Source organism: Saccostrea cucullata, unplaced genomic scaffold, assembly GCF_032062105.1.
Source record: "Saccostrea cucullata isolate Sc308-1 unplaced genomic scaffold, CSIRO_AGI_Scuc_v1 ctg16, whole genome shotgun sequence".
NCBI lineage: Eukaryota > Metazoa > Mollusca > Bivalvia > Ostreida > Ostreidae > Saccostrea > Saccostrea cuccullata.
The window spans coordinates 278,528-293,385 of record NW_026933130.1 but is presented as its reverse complement, the minus strand read 5'-3'; the positions used below and the strand labels follow the sequence as shown (position 1 = coordinate 293,385).

The window sequence follows — 14,858 nt, the reverse complement described above, 5'->3', positions numbered from 1 at the left end:
ACATCATTGGAGAAACATTTCTGAAATTATGTGTCATGACTGACACAGTAAAAACAACGATAACATAAGTAAAATGTATTCATTCCTTTAATGCACCTGAATGCTAGACATAAGTTATTTATATATATATATCATACTGTGCTTGTAAATGTAGTTCCATACCCCCTGTTGCTGGAGCCCAGGACCTGACCCACGGGATGAATTCTCTGTCTGTGATTGACCCAGTTAAGGTGGGGGACAACAATGCCATGTCAGCTGTTCATGTCCATCAGCCTCAAATCAACTTCCAGAATCTGCCTCCTCAGCCGCCTGTACAACCCAATGTAGGCTCAATGGTACCACCTCAGTTTCCAATGTATCCCAATCAGTACCACCCCAGCATGTTACAGTCAGGGATCTACCCCAGTGCTCCACAGGTGCCCGTGGGTAACGGAGGAGTCATGATGAATATGCAGGGAGTGGGGTACTCAGATATGTACCAAATGGAAGGTTAGTTTGAATCAATGTACTACATTTGTGTATAAGATCGTCAATAATGAGTTTGAAAAAGTTTTAATTTTATTTTTTTCTATAAGATACATAATTGAAAGTTTTGTGCTTTGAATTCATTGATTTATATGAAAGTAGATAATTATTTGTTGGCTAACAGCACTGTTTAAAATGGAACTTTCTTTGTTCTTCAGTCAATAGAGGTTGTGTACAGCACCCATCAATCCCTTCACCGTATCCCATGATGCAGCAGCCACAGTACCCCGGGGTCCAGTATCAGCAGTTTGTACCTGGATATTTCCCACCTGGATACATGCCTTACACACAGAATCCAGGTGGGATCCCACCTTACATGGACTCCCACAGTGGTGTACAGGGTCCTGTAGAAGTTTACCTTAATGACCAGACAGCGACTTCAACTTCTTCATCCATTGCCCAGGATATGGGAGCAAGAGCAGGAGGGGATGTGGCCCCTATAAATCAGGTAAGAAAAATTTTTTTTATTAAACTTTGGGTTTGTTGAAAAGATCAGTCTTTAAAATCACTTATTTTCAGGGGGGTGACAAGTTGTGTGGTTTGAGGATTTTAAAATTTATTGGTACATGGGGATTGGATTTCTTGGTTGAATAGGTGTAAAGTTTATATCAAGAATTTGAAATTTTAACCATTTAGTTAAGAATTTTAATTTGTGGGTCTTCTCATACCATAAAAGCAATGCAATTCAACCCCCACAAAATAAGTGATTTTATGGTCTGAAAAAAGGTAAGATTTCTTTCTTAAAAGGTGTAGGATAGAAGGTTTGAAAGTGATGACATGTACAAAATGTATTTAACAACCATGTTAACTTACAACCATGGTCACTTACGATGTTTGTCCAGTGTAATGTAATGACAATTGTTTTTTGGTTACTTATTATTGCTGTAATAGTTTTTTTATTTGTCCTTATACTGAATGTATTATGTCCTACCCCTCCTATCTCTATTTTTATTCTGTTCAAAATACACTGGTGTTTAAAATTGTACCAGTCATATAGGCCAGCCAAAAAGTACTTGATAAATCTTTGTAATAATCATTTTATTGGTATTTTAGAAAGAGGCATGTAGGTTTTGTTTTATAAGTGGTTTTATAAATACAGTTTTATAAACCTAAGAAAAATAATAGCTGCCTTTCGGCTGATTTATATGACTGAACTTGAAAACTTGATTCCCCTTGTAAATCCATTCACACTGCTAATGAGTTAAATTTTAGCAGAACATATATATCATTCTCATATGTCAGTCCATTAATTTCAGCATCATTCACCTATTTCACAGATTTCAAATATTTGACACATGGGCATCTGAAGTAACATATGTAAGATAATGCATTTTCCCCCCTGAAAATAATCTATTTGATGCAGTATATTTCATTTTTGCTTTTGGGCGAGTCAACCTGTATATGCCCATTTGTTGAATAAAAATCTTTTTAAAATTGGGAAGAAATAACAGTGTAGTCTCATAAAAGTGAGAATGATTTTTGTTCAAAAAAATTTACCTCGGCAGGAAATCAGAAACCAAAATGGGAACTGGCAAAGGAGGTTGGTAGAAGCCTGTGAGGACTGATGCACCAGTCACTATAAGCTTTGTGGGCTGTCTACTGGTTTATTCTGCAGGCTACAGGCTAATAGATGTACCTGTCATTGTGTTAAAGCAGGGGTTTTGTTGGAAGTCTACAGTGTATAAGCATTATATGTATCAACAGATTTAAAAGGAAGAAGTAAATATAAAGTCAGTAAAATTGAATCATGGGACATTTCAAATTAAGAAGTCCTAAAAGGGGGGATACAAGATTGTTTGGAATAATAAGGGCCATACTGAAAAGTTGATTAACTGCCAAAAATTTAAAAAAAAAAAAAAAAACATCAAGAAAAAAAATAAAAGTAAAAAAAGAATAGAAATGCTGCTTAAATGTTCTCTCCATGTAGTTCACATTTTTATTTTTTTAATTTATTTTTAAAAATGAAATTTTTATTATTGATTGGTTTTGTGTAAAAGAATTTGCCATAACAAAGCTTATTTTGACATGGTTCATTGGTTCATAGCTAATACACATCAGATTTACAACGGAATCCTGGGATAGGTCCGGCCTTCCGCTCGATTCTAGTCTGTCAGAACCAGCGTAAATCGGATTGGTAGTGGCTATCACCTGTCCATCTACTGGACCTTTGTAACGGGGTTAGCATTACATTCCATGATATTGTTTTGCAGGCTGTGCCAGCAGGCTTCGTGGGCAACGATTAGCTGAATGGCCATTTCAGCTTTTTAGATTTTTAGTTTTAGTCAGAGGATGAGTGAATTAAGTGTGACTTAATACGTGAATCATGCTCTTTAAAACAAGAAAACTTTTTATCTTCATGTATGTATTAGAAATCATGACAAGGCACTAGATTTTTTTTTTTTTGCATGTATATTGTAATTAATGGAGAAAAAAAGAGGAAAACAGCTTTATTTCATTTCAATGTATATCTATATAAGCTAGTATATCTGTAATCTTATTTGGTGATGATGTCCTAAGTCTGCATTGAACGATCAAGTATTGTATAGTCACTGTGAGTGAGATATGGCCGAGCCATGCATACACTTCGTATTTTATCCCCCGATTTATCATGTATCTGTGGAATTGGTATGTGTTCATGTTTATATTACCGGTATACCGGTGAACTATACAAAGGAGCATTGACTGATTTACCTCAATATGATTGTATGTGAGCGATGAGGCTTTCAATCAATTAGTCAAAGAAGGTGTCATAAAAACATTTGTTAAAAAGAAATTCCATATTTTGTCCATGACTTTGTTAGGTCACCTGAGTAAACTCAGGTGACCTATTGCCATCTGTTTTCGTCCGTCGTCGTGCGTTGTGCATTAACATTTGAACATTTTCATCTTCTTCTCTGCAACCACTGAACCAATTTCAACCAAATTTGGCACAAAGCATCTATGGGTGAAGGGGAACAAAAATTGTGAATTTCATGATCCCTGCCCCCCTGGGGCCTGAGGGTGGGGCCAAAACCACTAAAATTAGCGCAATCTTTGAAAATCTTCTTCTTTACTCCTGGACATCAAGCAGTCAAACTGTTGGCATGATTGTAAGCAGCATTGATTCTCTACCAAAATTGTGATTCATGGCCATGGGGTCAGGGGTTCTAGTGCTAGGACGGGGCTAAATTAGTATATAGGGAAAATGCATTATTTCTTTGAAAATCTTCTTCTCTGCTCCTGGGTATTAAATAAACCAACTAAGTGCATAGTTATAATGAGCAATAGTGCCTCTACCAAAATTGTGAATTTAATGGCCCCAGGGTCAGGGGTTCTGGTGTTAGGGCGGGGCTCTATAGATTATATAGAGAAAATACATGAATTCTTTGAAAATCTTCTTTTCTGCTCCTAGGTATTAAATGAATAAACTAAGTGCATAGTTATGATGAGCAAGAGTGCCTCTACCAAAATTGTGAAATTTATGGCCCCAGGGTCAGGGGTTCTGGTGTTAGGGTGGGGCTCTATAGATGATATAGTGAAAATACATGAATTCTTTGAAAATCTTATCCTTTGTTCCTAGGTATTAAATAAACTAACTAAGTGCATAGTTATGATGAGCAAGAGTGCCTCTACCAAAATTGTGAATTTTATGGCCCCAGGGTCAGGGGTTCTGGTGTTAGGGTGGGGCTCTATAGATGATATAGTGAAAATACATGAATTCTTTGAAAATCTTATCCTTTGTTCCTAGGTATTAAATAAACTAACTAAGTGCATAGTTATGATGAGCAAGAGTGCCTCTACCAAAATTGTGAATTTTATGGCCCCAGGGTCAGCGGTTCTGGTGTTAGGGCAGGGCCTCTATTGATTATATAGTAAAAATACATGAATTCTTTGAAAATCTTCTTCTCTGCCCCTAGGTATTAAATAAACTAACTAAGTGCATAGTTATGATGAGCAAGAGTGCCTCTACCAAAATTGTGAATTTTATGGCCCCAGGGTCAGGGGTTCTGGTGTTAGGGCAGGGCTCTATTGATTATATAGTGAAAATACATGGATTCTTTGATTTTTTTTCTCTCTGCTCCTAGGTATTAAATAAACTAACTAAGTATATAGTAATGATGAACAAGAATGCCTCTTCCAAAATTATGAATTTTATGGCCCCAGGGTCGAGTTTCTGGTGTTAAGGCGGGGCTCTATTGATTTTATAGTGAAATTCTAATAAATTCTTTGAAAATTTTCCTTTCTAGGTATTAAGCAGGTGAACATACCTATATATAGTTATGATGAGCAAGGGTCCTAATCTTCCAGAATTGTGAATTTCAAGGCCCCTGGGTCAGGGGTACCATAGGGGGGGGGCTATACTTATATACTAAAAATGAATGAATTGTTTGAAATCTGCTCCTTGGTATTAATCAAATATTTTTGAAAAGCAAGGTTTGCCTTTTTAAAAATTATGCAATGTTTGGATCTAGGCCTAAGGGTCATTCAGTAACCAAACTAAGCAACTGCTAAGTGTATTGTTATAATATGATCAATGGTGCCTCTTTCAAAAGAGCATAGCATCTGGCTTAAAACATGAATCAAATTCAGTCACTAGAAAGTTGTTCCATAATGCTCAGGTGACCTATAAGGCCCATGGGCCTCTTGTTATAAGTATGCTGGGATCTACCTGTGGGTGAGTGATACTGCATTGAAATAGTGTTTAACACTTTTAAGTGCAATATTTTGTCCATGGTAAGCTTCTGAAAGTTTGTTTGAAGGTTCATTTACCTAGCTTTTAACAGTGGAGTTTGGTCATTAATGACAGTATATTTAGTCTGTGTTGTACAAAAGCACACACAGAAGGAAAAGTTTAGACGAATAATTATCAGAGAAAAGAGGTTTTCTTCCAAAAGAAATACATTCTGTGCACAACAAACTCACCTGCTCAAAATTTGTTTTATTGTTGCTTAGTTATGATCAATAATTTTACAGAGGGTTAAGTAATGTAAACCCCACTGAGATCAGGACCTTATTAACTCCCTTGAATGGTGTAGATCCAGATAGCTGAGGTGAAGAGCAAGTCTGATTTCAGTGTTGTGACCATACGTTAGTATTTACAGTGAATTAGATTATTATATCTATTAAAACTTTTTACTCGATCAAAATGAAATATAGGTGCCCACAGTATTTATATATTGGTTGTCTGAGAACAGAATACAACAAAAATTATTTAGCAGTTAATATTTTTTAAATGTACATTTTAAATGTTACTGCATATTGTTTTGTAAGTGATTTATATTAGTATATACAATGAAACATGTTCTTATTGCAAACACGCTTACGAGTCATTGTTGCTTAAAGGATGTGTTTTGCATTCCAAATGGCTCTAAAAAATATTTTGAACATAATGGATATAATGAATTTCCTTTATAACAAAGAAAAATTGTTTTTTCTAAGCATTTCATTATAAGCATGTTTTACTGTAGATGGACTTTTTAGTGAGATGCAAATTTAGCAATTTATCTTTCAAAATCAGTATTTAATTTTAACGAAAAGTAATTTTAGCAATTTTATTGTAAACAGATCTTAAAAAATACAGATTTAATATTTAATGATAATTCTGGAAATCTCAATACTCTCACTAAATGTGCAAAAATTGAATCCTCACTAAAATTTTTCCTCCAATGATTTGCAGAGTGTCATATGACTGTCTAGTCGCTTAGTACGTACTTGTATAATCATAATAATTAAAATATTCTACATATGGTTCAAATTTGGCCAACCAACTTTTTTAAAGGCTAAACTTATTGTATTCTCTGCTTTTTCCATACATATGTATGAATAAGTATGTAAGTTATCATGAAAGTTTGAAAGGAAGGCTCTGTAATTGTTTTATTTTCTGGTCAAATGTACATTTGGATGATTGTTAAGTCAATGGCTCATACTTTACTCACAGAGTGCCACTGGTCAATGGATGTGCACTGACCTTGATTGAAGTTTTTAGGTCAGGGTCATGGTCAACACCCTTTTATCTACTTTACATTTTTATGTTCATTTCTGAAAGCGAAGCCCTTTGAGATGGCCACCATCTCTATGATGTCTAGTTTTTGTTTATCAAGCTTTCACAGTATCTGCAACAAAGACACCTTTAAAACACATACAATATGGTACAGGAATTACTTTCAAAGAGAGAAGAAATTGTGAATCATGACCCTGAACCTAGGTCATCTGGACAAGGTCATAGTTTTGGAAGTGTAAAATTATGCAGGTTGTAATAACTATGCAATAAGATGTCACTTTGTCCAGTACATAAAATTTATGATACAGAAATGGAGGAAGCTCATATTTGAGATCATTTGCTCTTAAAGGTCTTGACCCTTGATAGAGGCCAAGGTCTTGACCTGTGATAGAGGCCATTTGATAAAGGTCACAGAGTTCAGAAGAGAAGATAAGTCCAATTCATAAAAATAGCAAAAGATTTTTATGATTAGAGACTGGAAAAAAGACTAGCTTTCATTAATACTTGCAAAAGTGCAAGACTGGTGTTTTAATTACAGTGTAAATGTCTTGTAATGCTAAAGAATTAATTCAAATTTTCAAAAGGTGTATAGTTTGGGTGTGTTAAACCCATTTGGACAATTCTAGTTTTGTATTCCTTTTGAGGAAAGATCCATTTCCTTTTATTATTTTGTCGTTATTTATAGGCTGCTTAAAAGAAAAAAAAAGAGTTGAAATTAAAATCACACAAGTTGCCATAAATTTTATGATAACAAAGTACTCATTCCAATGCTATGGTTTCATTTTTTATGGCGATAAAATTTCATAATTTCCACAAAAATACATTTTCATTGATATTATCATGATTATTATAGTGAAATTTTTTTAATATTTCCTTGTCCTCTTCTATCATATTTATTCTAGTAAAATGTGTAATTTGTTGAACATTTCATTTCTTGGTCTGGCTTAAAATACCAAGATTGATGTTAAATGTAAACACCTAAGGGATCTATTAATATTGGTAAAATGGAACTTGGGTATTAAAATTATCTGTAAATAAAAGATCTTGAGAGAAAATGGAACTATTCTTTTATTTGTTTGATAGGAAAATGTTTGTCATTGTGGAAAATGTCATCAGTTTCAGAAGGTGATGAACCATACCATCATGATTTGAAAAGTCAAATAACGCTTGGTGAAATCAGCAGTATCTTTCCCCTCCCCCAACCCTCAAAGAAAATGATGGGTATACAATAAAATTGAGTAAAACCAGTTTTGAATTTTTTTAATTATTCTTATTTTTTTTGGTTTAATGTCCCTTTAGAGAATTTTTCTCGTTTGAAGACATCACCACTTACGCTGGGGAGGGGTGTGTGCAAATTTTGACCTGCATATGTATGCTTGGCACTCGGGCCACTCAGCAGTGAGGGGTCTTTTCTGTGCCAACACCTACATTGACACAGGACATACGTTTACCATATATACTCACCTATAAGTCGTTTTTTTTGGGAGTAAAATTGTAGTCCAGAAGTCTGTCTGACTTATAGGCGAGTCATAACACACTGGTATTTTTCTGGATGGCGAAACATAGAATTCTCTAAATATATTCAACAGTTATTGGTGAACAAAGTCTGGATTTATTATATCTCATTTTTATTCTCAGATTTTACATTAATTACAAGTATTAATATAGTACAAGTATTTAATAATTTTATTTTTTAGCTCACCTGAGCCTAAGGCTCAAGTGAGGTTTTCTGATCAAAATTTGTCCGTTGTCTGTCGTCGTCGTTGTAGTTAACTTTTCACATTTTTGAAGGGATTCTGTGTTGAAATGAACCGCCCTTTTTCAAGGGCCAATTTTAATGAAAATTTGCACAAAGTTTTAAAAATCTTCTTCTGAAGGGGACTGTGCCAGTTTATTCAAATTAAGGGCCACGCATCCTTTTTCAAGGGTGTAGATTCAAGTTTGTTCAAATCATGACCCCTGGGGGTAGGGCGGGGCCACTTCTCAGAAGAATGAAAGATTGAATGTTTAAAATCTTCTTCTCAAGAACCACTGTGCCAGGAAAGATGATACTTATAGGGAAGCATCCTCAGGTAGTGTAGATTCAAGTTTGTTCAAATCATGACCCCTGGGGGTAGGGCGGGGCCACAATGGCCGATCAAATTTTTACATAGAAATATATAGGAAATTCTTTAAAAATCTTCTTCTCAAGAACCACTGTGCCAGGAAAGATGAAACTTATAGGGAAGCATCCTCAGGTAGTGTGGATGCAGCTTTGTTTAAATCATGACCCCTGGGGGTAGGGCGGGGCCACAATGGCTGATCAAAATTTTACAATATAGAAAAATATAGGAAAATTCTTTTAAAAATTTCTTCTCAAGAACCACTGTGCCAGGAAAGATGAAACTTACAGGGAAGCATCCTCAGGTAGTGTAGATTCAGGTTTTTTCAAAGCATGACCCCTGAGGGTAGGGCGGGGCCACAATAGCCGATCATAGTTTTACATTGAAATATATAGGGAAAATCTTTAAAAATCTTCTTCTCAAGAATTGCAAAGACATGAATGTTCATATTTTTATGGAAGCATCCTCAGGTAGTGGAGATTCAATTTTGTTCAAATCATGACCCCTGGGGGTAGGGTGGGGCCACAACATGGAATCCAAGTTTTACATAGAAACATGTAGAAAAAATCTTTAAAATTCTTCTTTTCAAGAATAGCAAAGCCATGATTAGTTCTGTTCATATGGAAGCATTCTCAGGTAGTGTAGATTCAATTTTGTTCAAGTCATGACCCCTGGGGGTATAGGGTGAGCCACAAAGCAAGTTCAAATGTAAAGGGTAATAAAACCACAGGAAGTCAAAGAAATATGCAAGCATCCTAATAGTTAGTGAAGATTCAAGTTTGTTCAAATCATACCCTCTCCCTTTTAAGGATTGGTTGGGACCACTATTGGGTTTGATCTTTTCAATAATAAACTGATTTCTGCTTTTTTTTCTAGCCACATTGCTCAGGTGAGCGATGTGGCCCATGGGCCTCTTGTTTAATCTTAAGAGGGCATTTTCTATTTTTCAATTATTAAAAAGTTAAAAATTGACCTACATTTCTAAAAATATTAATAAAAACCATGTTAAAACATCACAGAATTTATTTGAAATTGTCTTCTGATTCTGGCAAAAAGTTGTACCGACTTATAAGCAGGTCAATGGCAAATCACTTCAGTATAACCTCAAAAAATACAACCGACTTATACGCAGAACGACTTATAGGCGAGTATATACGGTATATAATCTTATCCAAAGGAACAGTCTCTGCTTCCCACTGTGGGATTCAAACTTGCAATGTAAGGATCAAATCCTTACTACGTGACTCTATAGACCAGGCGCCCTAACCACTGTGCTACATGGGCCACTTGAATAGTATTCAGTTCATAGGCGTCGGAACTGGGGGGCTAGGTCTAAAAAAAAATTCTCTTACACTTAGCCCCCCCCCCCCCCCCCCCCCCCACTTTCAATTTGCTTCCAATGCCAATGCAGTTGGAATGGTAGAGGCCGATTTTTAACTTTTTCGAGAAGGAATACATGCACATGGAGAGAAAGTTAATGAAAAATTTATTTTCCCAGTAGACTAAGTAGCGTATCAGTCCATGAGATTATAATTAATTATCTTGGCTGCTGCAAAAGATCAACAACTTCATCTTGTTTTCCCTCTCATTTGAATAAATTAACACCCCTTACTGCAAGTAGTTTGAAAATTTTAAAATTTATTATCACCTCTTCCTGCAAAATTATGTTTTTGAGGATAAAAGCTTTGAAATAAATTAACACTGTTCATGAAAGTCATGTTTTTGAGGTTCAAAAGGTCTTGCGTGGGTTAAGTGGTTTCCACTGAGTGTTTGGCCTTTATTTATTGAATTTTTAGATTTGATTAAGGAGGCATATAAAATTGAAATATAATTTTTCAAATACCATGGTTTAATTATTTTCTGTTAAATGCCAATTTACATCATTAATGTGGTTGAGACAGACCACAAAATTACCTTAATGCCATTTAAAAAATAGGTCCAAGTAGCAGTCAACATATTGGGTGAGAATCCAGACATACATTGTATTAGGCAAGATTTCCGAATACACAGTATTTGAATTAGACAAGTTGCACTGTATATTGATGTTTGGTTTTGTGTTCACATTACATCACAGAATAATAAAATGCAATTTTAGTCCTATGACCATGGACTCTGCTGATTTTTTAGAATTTCCATCTTGATATGTTTTAGAAAAAAAAAATACGTTATTCTTTATGTGATTTGTCTGTAAAAAGCGTTTGTTAATCTTTCCATCACCAAAACGTGCACAATCAAGAGACAAGAAGGGGTGTGATGCACATGCTTGCCAGTACATTTAAAACACAAGGGAATTAAAGACATTACAGCATCAAGGGTAAGAAGGTGGAATAACTGCTGTTCAATACAGAAGATGCATGAAAAGTATGTAAGAGTCAGGCACATAAATGTGTTAAATGTTTCCTTGTTGTGATTTATGTATTTTGTACAATTGTTATACCATAAAGGAGATCATGTCTTTTATGAAGAAAAAGGGTGGTTTAAAGATTTCCTGTGTCAGAATTCAGATTTGGACAAATTCTTTTGTTATAAAATTGTACATGGAATGGGAGAGCATTGTTTAGAATTCTATCAAAATAATGCACTCTACCAAATAAAATTTATTTCAGTTACTAGTCAATGCTTATTGTTGAAAGTATACATGTAGGAAATCTAACTGAAAGTAATAATAAAGGTTTTTTTTTGCATTTTTTGTTCATTTAGACCAGAGTTCTTCACAATCTACGTAGCAGAAGGCAAGAGATTTTGGAAAAGATTCAGAATATCCCCGCGAGCTCTGGGGGAGGTACAGTGAGTAACCCCCTCCTGAAGGGATGCGCCTCAGTCACCCCAACAGTGAGGGAAATCATCAAGGACCCCTACAAGTCCTCCAATGACAAATTCATGCTGTCCACAAAGTCCACCTTGAACAAGGCTGTCAGCGATACACTGAATGCCAATCAGATCACTTCACTGGCAGAAGTGCAGAAATCTAGTGAGTTGTCTTGGCCATTTATCTTCTCACAGGAAGAATTTGGAGAATATGATATCTGAATAACTGTGTGTACAGAAAGTGTTCAAGACTTTTAGAAGAAACATTGAGATTTTCATTTCCTTTAATAAGTAGCAAATTTCAATTCTTTCAGCCTCATATCTTTGTGACAGATAAACATTAGGAACAAGTACTTCATATGCAGATTGTCATGATCTTGACCAAGCTCATCTGCACAAGTTCAAGGTCACTGAAAGAATTTGAAAAATTCCTTTCTGGATAATATGTTTGTAATGGACAAACATTGAAAGTCTGAAATAAGAAAAAAAAATAGAAAAAGGAATACACCTGTTTACTTTGAGTTTGAAATGTCAAGGTCACAGAGAATTTCCAATAAAAAGTTGAAAGAGTAGTAAGCAATATAAAGAAAAAGCAGCCTGATTTTATACTAAAATAAAATGTTTAAGTTAAACCTTTCTTTGATTGTACATGTATTTTTCTGTCTGTTTTGTAGGTTGGAATCAGGATTACATCCCCTGGTCCAGTGGCGACACAACTTTGTCCGTTTTTACGTCATCTTCCGACACTATGGCTTCGTCTTCTGACATACTAACAGACAGCGGGGACATCTGGAATGAGGTGAGTGGAAATAATTAAATTTAAATTTAAAAATTAGCTCCTGAAATTTTGATTGCATTCAAAGTTATTTGACAATGTCCGTGTACTAAGAATATCTATGTGGTGCATGTACAAACATTTTTCTTTGGAAAAATTGATGGCTGTTGCACAAAAAAATCTAGTTTATGAATTGATTGAGGTCTATATTGCTATAAAACATGACAGCAGGCCTAGATATGCTGTACATTGGTATTGTAGAGTAGTTCAGATAGCACAGAATTCATGTTAAACTGGCTGAAGGACATACCAGATGACCCTGTACCAGTAGAAAACAAAGAGGACACAAAATGGTGGCTGAACAACACAAGTATATCAGCATCATTAACAACCAGCACCGAAAGCAGAGCCATGGATTCATATCCAAGGTAACAAAAATGAACCAAATAGATATTTGATTATTTGCTTATTCAAACATGTCATTTTGAGGAAGAATTAGGAATTTCCATTTGTAAGTAAAATCTTGATAAAAAAAACCAGGCTATTGTGACATCTACTTCTCTCGGGAGTTTTCTTTCAACGAATGATAATAATAGTTTAGGAAAATGCACTTGGTATCCGAAGAGGTGGAATATGAGGAAAAGCATGTCGACAACTGTGAAATATGAAGTTTTATGGCCCGATCACTTGATAATCTGGAACCAATCAGATAACGCGTTGTGTAGAATAAGAAGAAGGTATGGTTTTAGCTTTCTTGCGCCCTAAAAATGTAATGACATCAAAAAGTTTTGAAACTGGCTTAAATATTAGTTAAATAAATGACTCTGATAAATCAGGAAATCTAATTTAGGATGTAATAGCACATAATTTGTGAAGAATTTCTCTATTTTCATTAAAAAAGCCTCAAAATGGCACATTTCAAGGGTGATTTTCCAATAAAAGTACAGCCGTTGCACTACATATTTTGAAAATATATAACAAATAAATATCTAAGATTTTGTGGGCGATTTAATAGTTTATTACAACAATTCCATTAAAAATTGGAAAACTTTTTAAGAAAATAGAAACCTTGTTTGACAAACAGCATTTAAAAACACATGTGAGAAAAATGACTTGTATGATTTTTCTGCATTGAATTTCAATTATTTAAAAAAATAACTTGTTACACCAGTTATTTTTTAGAAAATCACAGGGCAAAATTTGAACAAACCCGATATTTTTTTAATGAGGTATAATAATATCATATAGGGCTTAATATATCTTATAAAAATTAAGAAAGTAATTGAATATAATCCACAGTAATTTTTATATCAATATGCACATTTAAAAGAATAAAGGAAAATCAGATATTTTAAAGATTTTTTTAAAGGAAGTTTAATAACGAAGGCTAAAATATTTTCTATGTACAGGTATAAGTACTTCGTTGTGATAAAAAATGCTCAGGTTTGTTCTTCATAATGAGATATAAGCGATAAATTTAATTTTTCAAAGGTGATTTCAAACCATTGCAAATAGCGATATCGTCATGGGATTATTTTTGGTGTGACCCAATAAAAATTATTTTTTTAACTTTTGAATTTTGGTATCTTTTAAAAGAAAAAGACTTTGGGGATATAATTTGACAAAAGTTGAAACAATTCATGGACAATCATTTTTCAAGAAGAAAAACGAATATATATTTTTTTTGTGATTTGAATTGGAATAAGCGGCTTTAAGAAAAAAAAATTGGTTTGAGGGGATTTGATTTTGTGGATAAAAGAGAAATATCAATTCACAGTATAGGATTAAAAATTTCCTGGGGGATATGCATTAATTTGTGTCATGAAAATGATGAAAATTACTCATGAAAAAATTAGTACTGTAATTTACCATATATACTCACCAATAAGTCGGTTTTTTGGGAGTTAAATTTGGTCCAAAACTCTATGTCTAACTTCTAACAGTGAATTGTAGCATTTTATATATATTTCTGACGATTATTGAAGGACAAAGTTTGTATATGTATATTCATTTATGCATTCAAAATTACATAAGAAGCAGTTACTTATTTTAGTAGTTTTATTTTTATATTAAGTGTGCAATTATTATTTGCTTAATGATTTAAAATTAAATATCAGCATTATTTCAAAAGAATATTAATGGAAACCAGGCAAAAACATCAGTATATTGATTTAAAATGTCAAATGATTCTAGCAGAAAGTTGTACCGACTTCTAAGAAGAGAAGAAGGGCATAGAAAGCGTGGACAATACCCTGCTCTGAGATAATATGCTTCTCAGTTTTCAAAATTCACGGAAAGGTTATATTTTTCTTAAATCATGTTCTCAGTAATGTCATCTTCAAAACATTGTAATAATTATTTGAGGAAACGACTTATCATCATTTGACAGTCTTTTTTCAAAGTTGACAGTTAAGCATATTTAGTGGGAAATGAGTCTACTAGAGCCATAAAAAATGAATTTTGAACATGAATGGGTCAAGTCTCCATTCTTCGTTAATGCTTAAATGATGGAAACGTAAATGTGAAATCTATTTCATTTGTACATAAAATGGAATCTAAACCCATTCTATATGAAAATCAAACATTTCTGAAAAGATGTATGCATCTACAAACCTTTTCATTTAAATCACACTGACAGACATGTATAACACATATACTTCAATGCGTA

At 34.1% G+C, this 14,858-nt stretch overlaps 1 protein-coding gene across 2 annotated transcripts in view; it reads left to right on the top strand.

Annotated features, from left to right (window-relative positions):
- LOC134237318 (roquin-2-like) overlaps nt 1-14,858 on the top strand; it is a 42,496-nt gene that overhangs the window by 15,734 nt on the left and 11,904 nt on the right. For both annotated transcript variants that reach the window (XM_062719422.1, XM_062719423.1), the window contains exons 11-15: nt 155-489; nt 684-973; nt 11,308-11,578; nt 12,090-12,214; nt 12,452-12,618. In XM_062719422.1, the coding sequence (XP_062575406.1) occupies nt 155-489; nt 684-973; nt 11,308-11,578; nt 12,090-12,214; nt 12,452-12,618 (1,188 nt within the window). The remainder of the gene's footprint in view (nt 1-154; nt 490-683; nt 974-11,307; nt 11,579-12,089; nt 12,215-12,451; nt 12,619-14,858) is intronic.